The 21726-nt window shown below is 35.5% G+C and overlaps 1 protein-coding gene across 3 annotated transcripts in view; it reads right to left on the reverse strand.

Annotated features, from left to right (window-relative positions):
* LOC136031640 (solute carrier family 12 member 8-like) overlaps positions 1-16769 on the reverse strand; it is a 92374-nt gene extending 75605 nt beyond the window's left edge. The window contains exons 1-2 of one of the 3 annotated variants that reach the window (XM_065711282.1): positions 16621-16769; positions 2849-3013 (exon numbers count right to left, since the gene is read on the reverse strand). In XM_065711282.1, the coding sequence (XP_065567354.1) occupies positions 2849-3013; positions 16621-16734 (279 nt within the window). In that variant the 5' untranslated portion in view covers positions 16735-16769. Of the gene's footprint in view, positions 1-2848; positions 3014-15377; positions 15450-16620 lie in introns of those variants that run through there. The other 2 variants (XM_065711283.1, XM_065711284.1) reach the window with 2 other exon arrangements.
* Positions 16770-21726: the final 4957 nt, after the last annotated feature.

Here is a 21726-nt window from a genome sequence, read left to right on the forward strand (position 1 = left end):
TTGAAACGAGAAATATCTACACAGTAGGATTTAATTAAATGAATGACATAAATACAATTTCCCGGTTTGTAGTAATAACCATTGTGGTCCTGCAAATTGATATTGTGGTCTGCCATTGTGGCCATTGTGGTCCTGCAAATTGACACCCGAGAACTGTACAGTGCTGACAATACAGTTGCATAGAAATCACAACCTGGTTAATAATCAACTGCGATTCGAACCCGAAGGTTAACCAAAAAACTTGATGAAGCATTAACCACTAGTAATAAAAGTAACCCAAAAAGGTTCCAAAATAATATCTTTGTACGTCAACCTGGTAATCGCTCAGTTTCTGATCTACTGACATATGGCAAGGTTCTGACGGATATCCTAGTAATACCATGAGGTATAAATGAATGTTTAGCATCTGCTTATTCAGTTTACCATTTTGTGTTTTACCAGACTTTAAAATGCTTAAATTAATCACTTTATATCGATACTACTACTACTACTAACAGCTCATTGCAGCACCAAGCCACCTAAGGCCAAAACAGCTACGCATGCTCCTCCTCCATCCCAATCTATCCAAAGCCTCTCTTATTACACTCTCTCAAGAAGGCCCTATTTCCCTTAAATCTTTCCTTATAACATCCCCCTGCCCATTTATGGGACGACCTGCTTTTCGTTTGGTCCTAAACGGCTGGTCGAGATGTAACACATTGGTCCTAAACACACTGGTCCAAATGACTCAACTTCCCAAATTGCTGCTATTTTAGAAGAGCCTCTTTCACGACAATTTAACATGTATCCGAACCCTGGTTGGCTACCTTTCGATCGAAATAAAAAAGGAAACGTCACTTCGATTTTCAATAAGGGTGATGATCTCTCCCGCATAATTACAGGGCAATTAGCACAACATGCCAATCATCTTCTTGGGAATATAAAACACAATACACCAAAGTCACTACATGGTAGTCTTAACCAAGTTCCATAAATCCCTTATTGGGCCTATAATAATAAATAATTTTATAATTCATTTACATCCCACTACAAGAAAAACTAGAGGTTGAGTAACATATACAAAGAGCAGACATGTAAAACACAAAACTGACAGCAAGCAAACCAAATCAGAATGCAAACACTAAATCAATTCAACAACAACTGAAAATCTATCGCTTTACAGTGACTATCAAAGAAAGTAGGTGACTAATGCCCCGTGTAGCATTAAACTAATCCTAAAGCTTCACACTTCACATGGCAAGAAAACTTGAAACGACAGGAGCACCAAACATACTTGGACATGATTCAATTTTAGCCACACCTTAGCTCAAAAAGGATTAAATAAAAAAAAACAAGTTTTTTAATTGAAAGTAAGGAGCCGCATTAAAACTTACAACGAACAAAAATTATTCCGTACGTGAAAGGGGCTGTCCCCTCCTCAACGCCTCGCTCTTTGCGCTAACGCTTTACTCTTTTATTACATATATGAAGGGAACCCCCCTCCTCATCACCTCATTCTTTACGCTAAAGTTTTTTAGTACTTCTATAAAAGCTTTTTATTATTCCATTTAAACGACACTTGTCTTTCAGGAGTCGATATTAAAAAATCGGAAAAAAAAACTTTCTTTTTATTTGATTTCTGAACGTTTTTGAATTTGACTCTTTCTTACAGCTCTACTTTTTAAAACACTAAAAAAAATTTAGAGAAAAGAGCGAGGCGTTGAGAAGTGGACAACCCCTTTCACACACGGAACAATTTCTATTCGTTTTAAGTTTCAATGTCATTCCTTACTTTCAGTTAAAAAAAACTTGTTTTTTAATTTAATTCAAAAATGTTAATCAGCAGGACAATCTTCAAAAAGCATGGATACAAATTCGCAGAAAAATAGCATAATCAATTGTATTTTACAAGTAACGTTGCTGCTGTCGTTGCAAAACAGGACATACTCCACTTTTGCCATCTAGTTAGGAACAAAATATAACTGTTGGATAAAAAAAGAAAAAATTATTTTATGTTAAAATTTAATGTCATAACTGTTCTTTTTTTCTGAATAAAATCAAAGGACATATCTGAACCAGTGATGTCTCGATCTGATGTCGAGAGGTCTACCTTTAAGCTACAAAGTCTATTCATTTCAAACATTCATTTCGTTTCATTCATTTCAAATATTCATTTATTATCCAGTTATAGAGTCGTTATTAATGAACTGGGATAAAATTCATACATTAATGTAAAGAGAATGATGTTGAGGAGAAAATCTTCAATCTCTCCAAGATGGGATTTAAGGTCTTCCACTTGAATGTGAAGTAATCAAACGAATCACTACAACAAGTCTGCAGTTTTCATTTTTATGAGGTCATCAATACAGAGTGATTCTACAGGAAGACAAAATCTTTAATATCTCCAAGATGTGATTTAAGGTCTTCAACATGAATGGGAAGTAATAAAACGAATCACTGCAACAGGTCAACGGATTTCATTTTTATGAGGTCATCAATACAGAGTGATTCTACGGGACGACAAAATCTTCAATCTATCCAAGATGTGATTTAAGGTCTTCCACTTGAATGTGAAGTAATCGGACGAATCACTACAACAGGTCAGCGATTTTCATTTTTATGTGGTCATCAATACAGAGTGATTCTACAGGACAACAAAATCTTCAATCTCTCCAAGATGTGATTTAAGGTAATTGTCACAAAAGCTGCCATTTAATCACTTTGGAACTTTTACAGATTTGAGTCTTGCAATACAGAAGTCCAAAATACAAAAAAAAAATACAAATAGCCCAAGGTTAACCGAAAAAAAAACAAAAGTAAGGGAATTAACTGAAAAAATTGCAAAAAGGTGAAAAAGTCTATGACAAACCTGCTCTTGCTGGTATAATTCATTGACCCGAGAGAAGTCTCCTTCACACCCATCTTCAATTAAATCAGCTGGCCTAGTCTCAATCTCTGTATAGCCACTCATCTGTTGGGATCCTTCGTTCAACCATGTTTTCCTTCCATTTTTTACAGTTTCATCATTCATTCCCTAAAATAAATCCATTTTTAATAGTAAGGTCTAATTGGCAGACATTCTGCCCAATTTCGATCTTGTCCACAACTGATTGCTTAAATACAACAAAAGAACTGATCAAACCTATAATAATTGCCTGATATCAATTAAACTGTCCATGGAATATGCAAAGCATGTACCAAAAGAATTTATGCCTGACCTCCTTTAGGGTAGACAGTCACTTTCTGGACACTACTTTCTTAGATATTGTCAAGAAAGTAGTATCCTATTACATGAAAAAGAAACCTCCAATGGTTTTCAGAAATTGATATCTGAGCTGATTTCTGAAAGTTACACACACCTAGTTCAACTACTATCTGTAAAATATTTTAAAACATGTAAATAAAAAACAATTATTTACCCTACATGTTGCAAGGGAGCTGTGACAAAGTAGGCTAGTCTGCACAAAGTAGGTCTAGGTTTAATGACAGGTTAAGTAGGTGTGTTAACTTTAAGCTGGTAGGTCTACTGGTGAAAAGAAAAATCGGCCTTCTTTACCCTCCATTACATTTTACAGTACAGGAAAAGAGAGGTATAAAGTATTTTAGGGTAGGCTAAAAAGGGAACAGCATTGCCAGATGCTGTCTCCATATAACCCTTGTTCTTACCCTGTAAATCATCAATGAAAATTATGTATGAAATATTAAATATTCTTCCACTGGATCTTTTCCTTTCTTTCCGTTCTATTCTTCATATGACAGAACATGTTCAACGTATTTTGCCTGATTGTTTTTATCAAGATAATACGTTTATTCTGGATGATAATAAGAATTTAGATGCTTACTTGACCCAAGGCAATTTGGAGTTTCAGCCTTTCAGTAAATTACGAAAGGCCCAGTTTTTCACCACTGCATAGCATTATATAAAATTGGAATAAATTTCAGAATTTTGTAAATTTGAACAAATCAATGGTTAATAATAAAACTAATTTAACGAACCATTTCTGTTGAATTCTGGGTGGAGGCTCCTCATATTATTTACCTTTATTTGGTTATTTCGAATTTATTGAGTGTTTTGTTTTTTTATTACCATGTGGAGAGTTGACGGACCATCTTTTTATTCCGGTATATGGAGACAGTGATATTATTTATTTATGAGTGTATATCCCATACACGAGATAACCTCACTGTGGGTGAGGTTGTAGTTTTGAGATTTGATAGTTTTGTGAAACTTTTCTATTGATTACTAATGAACTTTGAACTTAGTCAAACAGAAAAGTATTAGCCTATTTCCAAACATTATTGGTAATCTATCTAAGTGCTTAGTAATCTATATTAGTGTAATTAGTGCTTTAACAAAAACAATTAGAATGGAAGCAATCAAATAGCAAAAAGACTCCCATCTAGAATTAGGCAGAATTCAAGGTGAAATGTTTTTGGCTATCCCGGAAAACAGTTGCTTAACAACAAACTTTCGGGGATAATTCTAAAGCCTAAATTATGCCATGGGAAAGCATTTTCAAGCTCCTATCTTCACTCTAGCCATACTGTTAAGGCTCAGTAAACAACATAGAAAACGACCTAAACCTGTTGTGGCCTGGAAAAATTTCCTTTCCCTTAATTTTGAGTCTGTTTTTCCTGTTCTAAGCTTTGAAGAAAATAGTCCAATAAAGTGAGTAATATTTTAAGCCATATCGGAATTTTGTTTTTCAAATGTGACATATTTCTTGAGATAAAAAAATTCTTGTAAATCAAACATTAGCAGACTCAAACACTTTCCTTGAGCTTTCAGCATGCTACAGATATGCAATTTGCATAGGGAACGGGTGTATAATTCCAAAGACCTACCTAGGGCATAATTTAAGCTTTCGAAACACTCCAGAGAGTTTCATTTGTCTAACTTGATAACATCTTGTCTATGCCTTCCTCTGACTAAAACACTATAGCAACAGGAGAATAGAACCATTTGACTCCGCAATCACACATATAACGGTTGCTACTGAAAAAAAAGCACCCCACCCGTCCGAATAGGGCCAGATATAGCCTTAAACAATATATTTTTTCCACACCTTCAACAATTTCACCTGTTTATTTTCTTTAATATGTTACATCATTATGAAATAATGAGAACAATTCGATAAACACGTCAAATAAACATGAATTACGACACATATCGAAAATACAAGGAAATATAAAAATCTGGGAATCATTGTATTCTATTGGCTCTTATAACAAAAACACTATAATAGCAAAAGATCAGTATCATTTGATACCCCAATTAACACTCTTTCTAAATATATTGGTTGCTTTTGTGACAGTATGCCTTATTTCCCCTATTGAGGCCAGACATAGGTCTAGGCTACATGCAAAACTACAAGAAAATATCATAAAATTAATCTTTTAATTTATAACACTCAGAGAGTTTCAATTATAATGGTCAAAAACGTAGCTTCTAGAGTACCATGTTGTAAACGCAAAGTGCTTCACCTTGGCCCAAACAATACTGTAAGCAACAGTACTCACGGCTTCATACCACACTTGGCAGTCATTCAAAGCAATGAGTAGACAATCAGTTTTAGTTCCACCAGCATACCCTTTCAGCTGTTGTAAATGCAGCGAGACGTCTTGATACTAACAAAAAACATTTGTCAGAACCAAACCAAATGCAATAAAAAATGTGCATCTCCATGGTATACCCAGCACTTGAGTTTGGTATGACACTGGCCTTCCCACAATTCAAGGGAGACAAGCAACTCTTTGAAAATGTCAAGCAGTGTGCCACCAAAATACCATACAGCCTGAGAACCTCCCTTGCCATGAGAGGCTTGCAGCATCAAAAATTCTGACCCTTGCCAACTACAAAAAAGAAGTGATTTCACCACAGCATTCAAGCATCTCCAAGCCAATCCACTTCAAGCCTTCTCCTGATCAACGCCAACCAGAGAATTAACAGGATTCTCGAAAAAAAATTCAAGGAAACCACCGAGAAAGCTACCACTTCTTTCCCAACCATGTTGCTCTGCTTTGGAACTCTCTAAGCAATCAAACCATTCAATCTCAATCCCCGGAGTCATTTAAGTGGGATGTGGAGAAGGACCTGGAAAAGAAAGGGTGGCATTGACACTGGGATGTCCCAGAGACACTGGAATGCCTCAACCAAACGTTGAAGTCAACACTGGCAGGTGTTCCATATGGACTCCCTCTATGTCTCCAAAATGGAATGGAACTTAAAGCGAGGTAAAATTAATTATTCTTATGTTTCCTTCCATTTTCATTGACATTTAAAACTGACACGCCATAAGAGAGGTCTGTTGGAGATGCAATTTAAGCCCACTCAGTAACAATGATCATAAGGCGGGTATGGCCTGTGATGACCATTCTTCAGCGGTTCAAAGCTGCCACCACTGCACAACAGCAGCTTAAGATAGAGTATGTGAGATGATTGGGTATGACAAGTAGCATCAGCCTCCCAGCAAGACACTCTTATGCTGAGATTGGCATCAGTGAGGTAATTATTGTATAGTTTGTACAATCCTACCCATATTTCCATGACTTGTGATTCCACTTTTTGTCATGTCTGGACTCAAAGGATGCAGCCGTGGGCACAATCACTGTTCAGCTTGAAGACTATTCCAGCACGCTCAGAGAAGAAATGTAGCAGCGTTTGGGTATAAACATGATGTTTTGACAACTTATGTGAGTGACCTCCTGCATTTTGCTGGCTTGCATGTTTGGTAAATAGGGGATTATTTGTTTGTGCCTTATACTTGTAGGCCAGTACTATGTCACCACGGCGGCGTCGGAAAAAAAGTGTTGGCAGGTGCAGACACTCTAGTCTCGTGTTGTAAAGTAGATTATTTAAGCTTTATGCACTTTGTTACACTCCTCTAAACTTCCTTAATTAAAATTTCTTCCAAAATCAAAAGAAAAAAAATATTTCTAGGATAAGCAATTATTTAGTCTTTGAACAAGATAACAGTACAACACCTCTCATGAAGGAAACACAGCAATAAAAAGAGTTTAAGGAATAAAAAGGATTATAAAGTAGCTAATTAAGCACAGTACTATTTGTACAATAATTAAGCACAATTGTCACTCCTTCCAAATATAATATTTGCTACTCAGACAATACACTCAATCTCCTCTCCCCTGATAGTCCTATGTACATCTCTAATAATATATTTCTTTGTTGTTTTGTTTCATCACTATGTATTAGTTTATAGTTAGAGCCAATCAAAAGGAAACACTATAAAATCCAAAAACCAATTTTTTTGAAATCCTAAAATACTTACTTACATCATTCCTAAAAGTGCTTTACTTTACCTTACCCTCATAATATGTCAAACAGTTCGTGGTAACGAACTGTAGTAAGGAGCGACCCGGCTCAATAGTAACCAAAACTCTAAAAAATGGAATTTTGATACCGATACCTACATCAAAAGAATCGCATTTTAATGCTGATTTTAAATATATAAGTTTCATCAAATTTAGTCTTACCCATCAAAAGTTACGAGCCTGAGAAAATTTGCGTTATTTTAGAAAATAGGGGGAAACGCCCCCTAGAAGTCATAGAATCTTAACGAAAATCACACCATCAAATTCAGCGTATCAGAGAACCCTACTGTAGAAGTTTCAAGCTCCTATCTACAAAAATGTGGAATTTTGTATTTTTTGCCAGAAGGCAGATCACGGATGCGTGTTTATTTGTTTTTTTTTTTTTTTTTTTCCCAGGGGTGATCGTATCGACCCAGTTGTCCTAGAATGTTGCAAGAGGGCTCATTCTAACGGAAAAGAAAAGTTCTAGTGCCCTTTTTAAGTGACCAAAAAAATTGGAGGGCACCTAGGCCTCCTCCCACGGTAATTATTTTACCAAAGTCAATGGATCAAAATTCTGAGATAGCCATTTTATTCAGCGTGGTCGAAAAACCTTATAACTATGTCTTTAGGGACGACTTACTCCCCCACAGTCCCCATGGGAGGGGCAACAAGTTACAAACTTTGAACAATGCTTACATATAGTAATGGTTATTGGGAAGTGTACAGGCGTTTTCAGGAGGATTTTTTTGGTTGGGGGAGGGGTTGAGAAGAGGGGGATATGCTGGGGGAACTTTCCATCGATAATTTGTCATGGGGGATGAAAATCTCCATGAAGGGAGCGCAGGATTTACTAGCATTATTTAAAAACACAATGAAAAAATAAATATGAAAAAGTACTTTCAGCTGGAAGTAAGGAACAGCATTAAAACTTAAAACAAACAGAAATTATTACCCATTTGAGGGGCTCACCTCCTCCTAATACCTCGCTCTTTACGTTAAAGTATTTTTAGTAATTTCAACTATTTATTCTACGGCTTTTGTGATTCTGGGGTCATTCTTAATGAATTGGGACAAAATTTAAGCTTTAGTGTAAAGAGCGAGGATCTGACAAGGGGGCGAACCCCCTCAGATATGTAATAAAAATATGAGAATACAAAAGTTCTTTACGTAAGCTAATTTATAAGTTACGTAAATCTCTTACTAATAAAAATATTCGAAAAAATTAAAAGTTCTAGTTGCCTTTTTAATTAACCAAAAAATCGGAGGGCAACTAGGCTTCCTCCCCTGCTCTTTTTTTCTCAAAATCATTCGATCAAAATTATGAGAAAGCCATTTAGCCAAAAAAAAAAAAAAAATGCAAATTTCGTTTTAATTATTCCTCTGCGGAGAGCCAAAATCAAAACATGCATTGATTTAAAAACGTTCAGAAATTAAATAAAAAAAACAAGTTTTTTTAACTGAAAGTAAGGAGCGACATTAAAACTTAAAACGAACAGAAATTACTTCGTATATGAAAGAGGCTGCTTCCTCATCAACGCCCCGCTCTTTACGCTAAAGTTTTTACTGTTTTAAAAAGAAGAATTGATAGACAGAGTCAAACTTTAGCGTAAAGAGCGGGGCGTTGATGAGGAAGCAGCCTCTTTCATATACGAAGTAATTTCTGTTCGTTTTAAGTTTTAATGTCGCTCCTTACTTTCAGTTAAAAAAACTTGTTTTTTTTATTTAAATTAAATAAAAATATGGATCCAAAGTATATACATTCCACGCATTTTGCCATGTGTCACTCTGTTCACATAGAGTTTTTGACAAAAAAGCAAATCCAACACAATCAAGAAACAGAAAAATGTATGGTAAATATATAATTTGGGCTATGTGCTTGCATATTAGGATGGGTAAAGTATAGTGAAGTGGTTGAAGTAAGTAAGTATTAAGCAGCTTATTATTAGTATTAATTGGGATTTCAGAATTTTTTTTTAAAGTTGTTTTCAGAATTTTATAATGTTTCCATTTAAGTGGGCCAAACTGTAGACTTATACACATCTGTAGCTTGTCTAGACTTGAAGAATTTTAGTTTGTACTCCTGTGGTCTCGAATCTATATTTGTCTTGGATATGTGGGAAACATAATAATCTGATCATAGGTAATGATCAGATGAAAGCACTATGAAAGCTTGCCTATAGTTAAGGTCATAAGGCTTCAATTTTATACAAAATCCGCCATGTTACTACTGTACAAAACCTTAAACAAATGGGGAATAGAAAATAGATGCTGCATTGATAGTCGATTTTCTTGTCACCAGCACGTCTATGCGCTTTTTGCCAAAGATCTCAACTCTAAATGGGCTGAAATAACGTGCAGTGCTCCCCAAGGTACCAAGCTGGTTGCATTACTATTCTTGGCTGTAATCAACCACATTCTCGTTGACTTTGATGAACACTTTAAATATGTTAATGATCTTCCCACCTTGATCAAATTTTTCATGGATAAATTCAAAGCAATACCCCAGTTCCAAGGAGAATTGAAAGACAGTTTAACTGATCAGTGAAGGAACAATAGATAAAACAAAAATAAATGCAATTTTGATCTGCTTAAAAGAGATGTAACTTGTCCAGGTCCCTTGTTCCCTACCACTTCAACTGCAATTATTCTTGGAGTGACTTTCAGTACTGATTGTTCTTTCACCTACCATGTTTCTAACCTTGTGGAAAAGGGCAATGCTTTGTGATCACTGACTTCACTCCAACGACTGGGTTCCCCAGTGAATCAGTTATGAGAAGCATATATCCACTATATATGTCTCTTTCTAGAATAAGTGAGTCCTGTCTGGGGACCACAGTTGCACAACACTGACTATGCTACTTAAGTGACGATCTACAGTTTGTTCAAAACAGGGGAAACAAAATAATACTGGGCCCTGAATATGACACATATGCCAATGTAAATGCAACATTGCAAATACTAACGCTGAGAGAACAGGGATTCCATCTCATGAGCAAATTTGGAAAGCCAATCCTTGCTAGTGAAAAACACACTACGTCATTGCTTCCTCTTGTTGGCCCAAGGCTGATACATGACAAGTGAATAAATTTAAGCCAATAAGATGCAGAACGATTTGCTTTGGCAATTCTTTTATTCTGTTTCATTCATTCTTAGTTGGTTTTTTTCTGTGTTGTAAGAGATAGCATAATTTAGTTGATGCTTTTGCCACTACTATGAAAGCTGTTTTAAATAAATTAGTATTAACCTAATTAATAATATTAATAAATTATTACCATATTTTTTCCCAGACACTTCATATAGAAGGGATGGTCATACAAATTTCTGAGGGAGATCATTTGATTGGAAATAAGAAGTTCTAGCTCCTTTTTGAAGAGTCAAAAGTAATCAGAGGGCAACTAGCCTTCTTTTCCACAAATATATCAAATAAAAACTTCAAAATAGCCATTTAATTCAAAATAGTGCAAAGGTCAAACAATTAGGGTTCTGGGTTTGAAAACCCCCAAACTTTGGGGCAAGGGTTATAAGTTACGTTAGTTGCCCATTGTTAAATTATATGATTTTTATGGAAAGGGTGGTTGAATAAACTTTAAGATTGGGCTCATTCGATTTGAAATCAGAAGCTCTAGTGCCCTTTTTAAGAGTCAAAAAAGTCAAATAACTACATCTTATGAGTTGACAAATCTACTGCAATCCCCAGGATAATGGCTGTAACATATGCACGTTGCCCATAGTTAACATATAAGGTTTTTGTGGAAAGGGTTGTCATATAAAATTTGGATAGGACTTGTCCAATTGGAAATTGAAAGTTCTAATTTCTTTATTAAGAGTCCAAAGTGATCAAAGGGCATCCAGCCCACAGAATAAATTCTGCTAATTTTGGGGTTGAGGGTTACTCTTTACTCTCAGAATAAAAGCATAGACCAGAAAAATTCCCAGAAATTAAGTGAAATTAAATATCAATTCCTACCTTGACTCTTCCTTAGAAATATTTCTGTATTTACTTGAGGGCCCAAGGAGAGTTAGGATATTTTGGCATTTAAATACACCATTTGAGCCATCTGCCTTCTCCATAGCAAAAAAGGACATGGGAGAAGGGTTGTTGACCTCCAATAACTTTTAAATCTTAAAAAGGGCACCGGAAGTGTGGATTTCAATTTGGATGAGCCCCCCCCCCCCCCACCCCTGTGTTTATGCAACCACCCTTTCCATTAAAACCTTCTTAACAATGGGCAAGTTGCAAAGCTTACAGCTCTTGCCCTGGGGGCTGGAAGGGGAGGGCATCAAACCTGGATGCATTGTCTTTTAACCTTTGCACTATTTTGAACAAAATGACTACCTAAAAATTTTGATCAGATATGTCTGGGGAAGAAACAGTGTGGGTGGTAGCTTGTTGCCCTCCAATCACTTCTTATTCTTAAATAGGGCACTAGAGCTTTTAACTTTCCAATTGAATGAGCTCCCTCCAAAGATTATATAGCCACCCCTTCCATAGAAAGTGTCTCTAGGATATAAAGAATAATACATCAAACCCTCATGGCTCTTTATTACAGGCAGTGCTATATTATTGCCTCTGACTTAAACAGGGAAGTAGAGCTTTCAATTTCCCTTCTAATGAACATCTGAAATTATCCAGGGTAAATTTTGAGGGAGGAGATGCCTAGACCCAAAGATACCATGTGCATCTTATTTACTAAAAATGTGAAGCAACAATATCATAAGAACAGCTGAGGGTATTAAGTTTAAACTCTCAGAACATAGTGAGAAAGGTGTTAAACAGTGGTTGGAGGGTAACCAGCCCCCCTCTCATTCCCTTTTTAGCTGCCCTCCCTCCAAAGATATCTGACAAAAATTTTGAATAGCCATCTTATTCAGACTAGTTGATAAAGTCAAATGACTATACTTCTGGGAATGACATAGCCTATATAGCCCCTGGCGCAAGTATTGTAAGTTATACAAGTTACCGGTTACTTAAATATAAGGTTGGTTATTGGTAGCTTGTTAAGATCTGATACAAAATAAGAATATAGGTTAACAAATTTAATATGTTTCAACAAATGCTATTACATGCAATTCAATAATCACAATTGCATAATTGCAATAAGCTGATTGAACACAAGGTATACCTGGGACCTTGACATGAGCTGCCCTAATATTGTTATCAAAGACAACTCCATAATTAAAGTGCCTAGCAAACTGGAAACAAGTATTCACACCCAAAGAAAAAGTAAATAGGTTCTAGTAGGCCAACTTTTAACATCCTTGGTCAAACTTTGATGCTAACTACATAGTTTAGGGTGTATTTCAGCTGCAAAAAAGTTACAGAACCACATTGTCAGTAAACATGCTAAAAAGAAGTAGATTATTGAGAAAATTGCCCCCTTGCTTGATAGTGATTCATATAAGTGGAATTTGGCAGTCAAAAAGATGACAAGAAAATCTGTTGGTAGTGAGCTACAGAAGCTAAAAATAGGTGGGACTTTGATATCAGCACAAGAAGTCAACTCTTTCTTTACTGAAATCTGTACCATGTATTTATCACTGAGTGAAGTTGAAGTGCTTCCCACCCTGGCAAGTAGCCAGTAAACTTACTGGTTTCCACTTGTATTGTCAGCTACAGTCCTGGGAGTTAATTTCAGCACCAATTGCTCATTTCGTGTTAACGTTCAAGGGCCAGTCCAGAAAGGCAACTGGGCACTATACTCTTTGACTTCAATGTGCTGGTTGGGTTTCCCAGTAAATCAGCTGCAAACAGCACATCTAATATAGATACATCCTGTATTAGAATATGTGTCCAATTTGGGAGCGTCAGATTCATATTATTGAATATCTAAGTGATGATGGGAAAGGAGTCCAAAAAAGAGCAGTTAAAATCATCCTTGGAGAAAAATTTGTAGATTAGTCTGCTCCTGAGTTTTTTAAGATTGAAACTATTAGAAATTGCAGGTTTCTGCTGATAATGCATTTCAGGCAATTTCTCCTTGCTAGCCTCAAGCACCAGCATTTTTCCCCCCTGCTGCCAACTCAGTAGTTAATACCAGAAAGAAGGACAAATTAGTGCAAGTGCCTTGCAGAACTAATGAATTTAACAATTCATTTTTGCTGTTTTTTACCAGTGCCTATAACAAAATGCCTTAGGACTAGGTTTGTAAGTAACAGCAACATTTAGTTTGTGATTTTTATCTATGACTATGGAAGCTGTCTTCATATAAATGATTAGATTCTAACTAATAAAAAAAAAACATTTCTATAATGAATGACTTACCTAGCCTCTAGTACCAAGACATATTGTAAATCATTTGTCCCTTATTTTACTTGGAATTTCAACAATATCATTTTTAACTGATTTAATCTGTGTAAAACATGATCACTATTATAGTCATAAACCATGTGACTTAACTCTTGATATTTGTAAATTCTATTTCTGACTCATTTCACCTCTTGACATTGAAGCAGTACTTAATACTTAACATTTCTGATGTAGTTACTTATTTACCTTAAATCACAGCTTGGAGTGAAATAAGGGCTTATGATCCTGTTAAATCACTTCTGTAGTGAATATATCCTATTCTTCTCAACTACTAAATGCAGCACTCTATTGGCAGCAATGGTAGATGTTTCAATTAACAAATTATTCAGATAGCTAAGAAACAAATTTACCTCTAGAATCAGAATTTCCTCTTGGATCTAAATATGATATACATTTGTGTTATAAATTCAATTGTAGGCCTATCAAAGATGATAAGTCTCCTTCTCTTATTTTAGATACAGCTGATATACCTGTGTTAGTGTCAACCTTGTTAAGACTGATTTTACTATAAATTAAAGCAAATAGTGACAATGCTGATAATCAATGAATACATAATATGGGCTATAGGGCAAGACCCCCAGTACTTGGCCAGTGCCTAACCTTGACTGATCTTTCTAATCTTTCTTATATATATACATCATGCTCCAAATCTTGAACTTTGTGTGTATAGTATTAGACAGTTGTGATTGGCTGATAGTTAGGAATAGGTCAGTTGGGATTGGCTGAATTTAATCTTGGAAAACATCTATTCTTTTAAAAGTTGAATTTTGACAAGTTACCTCTGTATACTGTAGTTTAATTAAATACATTTATTCTGTTTCACAACTCATGTCTTAGATTAAGTCTATCCAAGGTTGACTGTCTTTGTCATTAGGATATGTTGTTGTAACTCTAAGATGATGTGTCAAAGATAACATTTCCTAAGCTTAGGCTCAAGTTTTAAATGTGGGGTTAAGGTTAGGCTTCATTGCTGTATATCAGTATATTATAAATTTGCAAGTGTTCTATATAGTTAAAGAATTCAGGCTAATCATAGGCCTACACTTGTTAAAAAGATTTTAATGTATCAATGGTGAGACAATCCACTTTCTAGGTGGTATGATAAGGATTTACAATTATTTAGAGGTTAGATATCGGATTAGATGGCCAACTACTGGGGACCATACCCTATATTTAGGTAAGATTAGAAGGGATAGATTAGGTCAACTTAGGCCTAGGTTAAGATTGAATTTGCATAGGAAACAAATGTCATATTTGGATTCAGGATGAAATTGTGATTCTAGAGGTGAGTCTGTTTCTTAGCCATCTGAACATTCTGTTAATAGAAATATTTAAGCTACTATAAGCATTAGGTACATTCCACATACAGACCAAGAAACACCATGGACCAAACATAGACAACCAGATAGAGCTACAAAAACAACACCTCAATCCAAATTCAGATGGAGGAGATAATAGCAATAGAAGATTTGTGGGAAGATTCTTGGCTCCTTCTTGATGCCATGGGTGCCTCTAAAGGCAGAAATCTAATGGTAAGGAGACTGTTTTTCCAATGCCACAGTTTGGGCAGTGGACTTATCTCTAAAAAAATTTTCTCTTTATCTTAACTACTTAAAGGGAGTAATAACACCCAAATCTAGAATTTTAACCACATTTTCCTGAAGCCTAGTGTAGGATAATGCCAAGCTCCAAAGTCCATAAGTGACAGTTCTCTCAACAATGGGATTAATAAAAGAAAATCTTATCAGGTTTTAAACAAGATTAAATTTCTAATTACTGTACTAGCAAATTTAAAAGTGATTGGTGAATTTTATAATTTATTTACACTACTTTGTCAATTTTCTATTGAAGTAAAGAACGTCACTGTTACCGACACAGAGCTAAAAAAGAGTAGAGAACCAAGTCGCCAAAATTAGCGGAAACAAGCTTGAATTGGGCCTCAATTCTTCCTCCCTCCACGGTTGACATACTAATGCGATAAAGATTTTCCTTAGGTTCTCAAGAGCATGGAGATAAGAAAAAATTTTTGGGTTTGAATCCTATTAACTTTGTTATTGATATCGTTCTAAAAATTGAAATGACTATGCAGACCAGCACTTTGTCACAACACAACTTTCCATAAATCGAATTTGGCTGTTCCTTCCATCCAAAAAAGGTAAGACGCACACTTAAAATGCTGACTACCTGTTGACAAGTATCTTGGCTGCCTTCATAATTCAGTTATACGATTCTACACAGGTAAATGATGTAATCTCGAAGTTGCTCCTTTTATTTCAAGCTACAATGAAATACCATGACTTATATTTAAACATTTCCAGGCTTTTTGTCTATCGTCGTCAGTTTAAATGGTCTCAAGTTCTTTCAAATGCTATTAAAAAGAAAGAATATGCTCACTTTCACTTCTAGCTATTTTCTGCCTAAAGATGTTTCTAGAACACAACGATTTCAGATTTAATTGAAAAGTGTATAGCTTGGCACTATAATTTTGCGAAAAATTATTTTTATTGTTCTTGCTGCTTGTATGGTCTTGAATTAAATATAATATCTTAGAATATTTGTCCAAATATATTGAATGATATAGTCCGAGAAGCCATTAGTCAACCTTTTAGTTCCTTTTTAACCTGACATTCTTCACAAAGAAATAATTTTCTTCAGAACTATGATTCCCATTTAGAGAACTATAAGATAGACCATACAACAAAACGATAATAGAAGGTCACACAGTCTTTGAAAAAGAAAACACATCACACATAGAGGGGAATTTATTAAGGGTGGAGGCAGAGTTTCAAAACACGCAAACTAGATTTAATATTCTTAAAATTTCAGAGTTTGCTCCGAGAAGAGAGATAAAGCAAGTCCAAAAGCTCACCAGCTATTTGTGTGCCTAAGCCTTGTATTCTACACCCTGTGCAGTAAAAAACAATCAAATGTACCTTTTATTTATTTTAGTGTTCACTAGCTTTTTCGACCACAAACGTTTGACAGAAATAGAAAGGAACTTTAATAGATTAATTATTTACTATTAATAAGTGGTAAAGTACTGATATTCTTCTTCTCTCTATGGTAGGAGGTGCACAAGGACAATAATCGAGTTCTTTCCTCTTTTTCACAATCTGAAAAAGACAATGGTTCATATCTATAGTTAGGACTCTTGGAGGAATTTAATCAATTAGTCTCAGTTTTAATATTTCGATCTTCACCTTAAAAACTACTTTTTAAAACTGGGGAAGAACACAACCTTTTAAAGCTTCATTGAACGGTTCAGGACTTTTTCACTGGGAACAAAAATTCTTGAGAACTAGTTTTCTCGAACTGGGGCTGGTAATGAAACACAGCATACTGGAAGTTTTTATCTGCTGATTCTCCCAATTACTCTTTCTGTAAATTATTTGTTTGATGGCTTTCCGATAATCATAGCTAGTTTTTGGTAAAACATCAGAATTTGTGTTTAGCTAAGTTGTGACGGTGGTCACTTTTATCAAGCGTAAGCAACCAGGCAACGGTAATATATAACTAATTATGTGTTATATCTCCGAGCAACATTCCATTGGATTCTAAATTTTGTTTCATTTCGTTAGTTTTTAGAGCTGTGTAGCCTTATTTTTTCTATATGCTCGCCATCTGTAGGAAGTGTTTTTTGGTTGCACAGTTGGTAGTAGATTAAAAGGGGACACTAAAAGATAGACCAAAATTCTTGCTACATGTATATATATACACACACACACACACATATATATATATATATATATATATATATATATATATATATATATATATATATATATATATATATATATATATATATATATATATATATATATATATATATATATATATATATACGCTATGACATTCATTAACCTCAAAATACACTACAATACTAAGATTATAACACAAGGACAAACTCATAAATTCAAATTAAATTATAAATTACCAAGAATGGTCTCTCTGTGTCATATCTGTACCAACAAACTTTTCCAACTCCTTAATCCCTATAAAACTTCTGTCACTTACTATAATATCCACCCATTCCTCCCTTGTATATCCCCCTAGAAAAATTTTCTCCCTCAGACTATTCAAGTCCTTACAATTTCCCCTCCCAAACGATGTAATCCTTCCTCTCCGATTCCGCGCATTGGGAAAAAGTAAGGATCTATCTGCAAATATCCTTAGTGCTGCAGCAGCAACAGAGTACAAGATGCTTCCCAAACTAGGGAACGTTTTTGAGACATTCATTCTTTAGTTAGATACTAATTACCCTGCCTTAAATATAAGTCGAGTATTTTTTTCTCTAATGTTTCTCAGGCTCACCCTCCGGTACCTTATATCCTTCTGTGAAGAGGTTCTCTCACTAGACCAAAGGATTGGTATGACCGATTTCTCTATATATTTTTGATGGGCATTTTTCGTTAAAGGATCATATTGGACTAATTAAAATGAAGATCTCAAGGAGCCTTGGAATTTGAGGAAGCTAAAACACATTTTTCTTGGATAAATTTCTAAAATTATATTCCATTGCTTACTTCAGTTCTATGTTTCTTATTGCCCTACTATATGGATGCCAACTTTCAACCCTCTATTGAAACCACTGTCTAAGTTATCAGAGGAAAAGCTCTAGTTTTGCCTATAGTAAAGAGCCAGAATACATAAATGCATTATTATTTTCCCAGAGGCATTTTATATGGAAGGGATGGTCAAATAAACTTCAGAGGGGGCTCATTCGATTGGAAATTGAAAGTTTGGTTCCTTTCTTAGGAATCAAAAGTGATTGAAGGGTAGCAAGTCCCCCTCCTGTGCCCTTTTCCCCCCAAATGCAACAGAATTTTGAGATAGCAATATTGTTCAAAATACTCCAGAGGTCAATAAACTTTGCCACTGGGGTTATAATTTATTAACTGTGACGTGAGTATTCATCTGAAATTCTACCCGCTTTAGAATTTATTTGTTCATCTTAGCTTCTGTCCTTTTTGGATTTATTTGTTTTTTTTTAGTGATTTCTGGTTATTTAAAGTTGGAAACAGTATAGTAAATTACTTCTTTTTAACTTTAGGAGTAACAAAAAGTCATATTAATTTAGTTCAAAATCAACACGGCTCCTTACCAGAGGTGCCATTTGGGCCAAATCTTGGGGTGGGCATGAACTCCATCTTGGCCCTCCCCCTGACTCACTTCATGTCGCTTAAGAAAAAATAGGGGTTTTGGCAGCACACCGATCAAATATTCTAAGTAAAAACGCATTTTCAGCACCTGTATGTTGCTTGGAAATGTCCTGCAACTGAATGTGGACCTCAGTCACACTGACCTCTTCCTCAACAAGAAACTTCCTTGTTTAAGTAAGCAATACGTCGTTGAAAGTAATCTTCATTAACATGCTGAGGGTTGTAACCAAAATTTTGGTTTTCCTTCGGCAGAAATCTTTCAGATCAAATATATTTACAAAAAGGAAAAATATAACCAGAGAAAAAAATATTACAACACTCAAGGTAACAAAAGATGAAACACTGACGTTTCATCTTTGCAAAATCGTCAACAAGCTGGTCGTAGTCCAATTTCCTGCTAAATCTTTCTCTGCAAACATCAAAAGGAGGTGACTGAGACAATCGTCTCCTATTGTAGACTGCAGGTAGTTTTTCAATATTTCTAGGCTAGAAAACAAACGCTCATTGCTTGCTGTTATCAAAGGAAGTGTGGCAGCAATACAAAGTACTTTAAATACTTCTGAGTAAGCCACTGGTAATGCCTGAAGATGGTCGACAATGTCTAGAAAGTTTTCCGGCTTTTTCTCCTCATCAAGTAAGAAATGCTTGGCAATACCAGCTTGAGATTCGAGAAGAATGTCGTTGATATCCAGCTCGCCGTAAAGAGCAGAGAAATGCTTGAGCATCTCCGTGTCCATAAACTTGGATCCAAGGCTTCAAGTCTGCTCAGCACTGGCAAATTATCTGTGAACCTTCTGTAAAATTCGGCTAGTAGATGGTCGATAGTCTTGGAGTACTCTCGCTTCATTTCATCCGCCAAAGTAGTAGTCCGATTTCCAGATTGGATGAAGTTCTTTCCTAGCGTCAAAGCTGTCACAAACTGTTTCAGGTGCTTTGTTATCTTTTGAGTTCTGATGCTATTGGCTATTAATACCTTTATATTTACCTAACTAAAAAGTTAATAGGCTTAATGATGTAAAGTCTTCTACTTCTCTCTGTGCTCTTGTCTTTAGAGTCTTAAGGTAGTGTTGGCCTACAATCTGGGGTTTGGCCGGTAGAGGATGTCAAGTGTCTCTAACTTTCATATGGTTTATGTGTTGAGCACAAAAATGTTTACTTAAACATATGATATAGTAAATGTACATAAGACAAGGACAGAAACAGAATAAGAACTGACTCGAATAATCTAAAACGGTGGCTTATATTCACTAAAACAAAGAAATAAACATCGGAAAATTTGACAGGAACTGACCTATTTCAATCTGTCAACTTAGAGGAATTACTGCAAATATTCAGGATTTATAATATTAATATAATCATCTAGGAAATGGGCATTCGACAGAACTTGAGAATTTATTATGTATCTAACCTACTTTCAAAGTTTACAATGATTAATAGCAAATAGCATAATTACCCCAAGGGTCGTCAGGTAATAATACTCTTTGGTTAATAGGCACGCAGTAATTTCAAATCAATTGGACGTAATGGATTATTATGGCCGGCAAAGGGTCCTTTGTGGTGGAAGCTTGGGCCCCCCTGGAAAATCTGAGGTGGGCATTTGCCCACCCCTGACCCCACCCAAATGGCGCCTCTGCTCTTTACTCGTTTTTGAAAAAAAAATTTCGTTGGGAGTTTTTTAAATTAATTTCTGTGGGTTTTTGATTGCCAACGTCTTATCATTGTTTAATATTACGAAAATATGTCGAATTTTTCTACTTCAGGATTAAAATTTTGGATTCTGTTTAACTTGTTAACTTGCATAAGGTAGTTTGAGTGGTAGCTTTAAATGTATTCAATGTATCAGTGACTGTAGCCTAGGAGTATACTTGGTGTGGTGTCAAAAAGATTTTAAAGCCAGGGATCATTTTGACAATCAGAATGGAGAAAATATGTTTTGATCCAGTTCAACATTCCCCAAAAATATTGGTCTAAGACCCTTACCTTCCCAAGATACTGCAGATGCCATTTAGCAGCCTTGTTACACACAATGCTTTTCATCAATATTCGTCACCTTCCCTAAAGATTCCCTGAAAATTTCAATTGAAGTAGTAGTAGCAGTAACAGGCAAGAGTAGCAGTAGTAGTTGCAACTGGTAAGTAGTAAGTGGTCGCAAGTGGTGGTGGTAATCCCAATTAGTAGAAGTAGTCACAAGTAGCAGTGATAGCTGCAGGTAGTAGAAGTGTCGTAAATAATAGAAGTAGTTCGCAAGTAGTGAGAGTAGTCAGAAGTAAAAGTAGTAGTACTAGGCGCTAAGTGTCTTTTGGTCAGTTTAACATCCTCTAAAGTTTCAACTTAATAGACATAGCAGTTTCTGAGGCATTACTGATATGCACTTTAGATAAGCTGCACACACAGTATAAAGTTTTATTTTTTTTTCAAGATCCCACTCATCATTTCCTGAAAGTTTCACTTTTATGCTCTAAATCTTTTTGGACACCTGGGATCAAACACGCCCCCCTTTCCGAATAATAAGCCCTATATGAAAAAATGGACAGCTTTCACAGCTTATAGCCCTTGCGCTAAGAGTTGTTGGGGGTTCACGTCATCTCAGGAGGCCCAGTCTTTGACCTCTTGACTATCTTGAAAAAATGACTATCTTTAAATTTTCTCTGTGTGTCTTTGATCGGAAGGAAGCTAAAAAGGGCGCGGAAGTGTGACTGGTTGCCTTTCGGTCACTTCTGACTCTTAAAAAAGCGCACTAAAACTTTAAATTTCAAATCAAATGGCAATTAGAGCGTTGCCCTTCCAAATTTGTTTACTTATCAAAATCCTTGCCAAGTAAGAATCCTCTTCACATTTATCAACAGTTCTATAATTTGAATGTTCAGTAATGTGCAGTGTAATTTACGACCTGGCTAAACAACTACCTTTAATTTTAAGATGGCAGGTACCGCAGCTATATTAACTAATAATAATCTTGGATCATCT

The sequence above is a fragment of the Artemia franciscana genome, chromosome 10, assembly GCF_032884065.1.
Source record: "Artemia franciscana chromosome 10, ASM3288406v1, whole genome shotgun sequence".
In the NCBI taxonomy this organism is placed as follows: Eukaryota; Metazoa; Arthropoda; class Branchiopoda; order Anostraca; family Artemiidae; genus Artemia; species Artemia franciscana.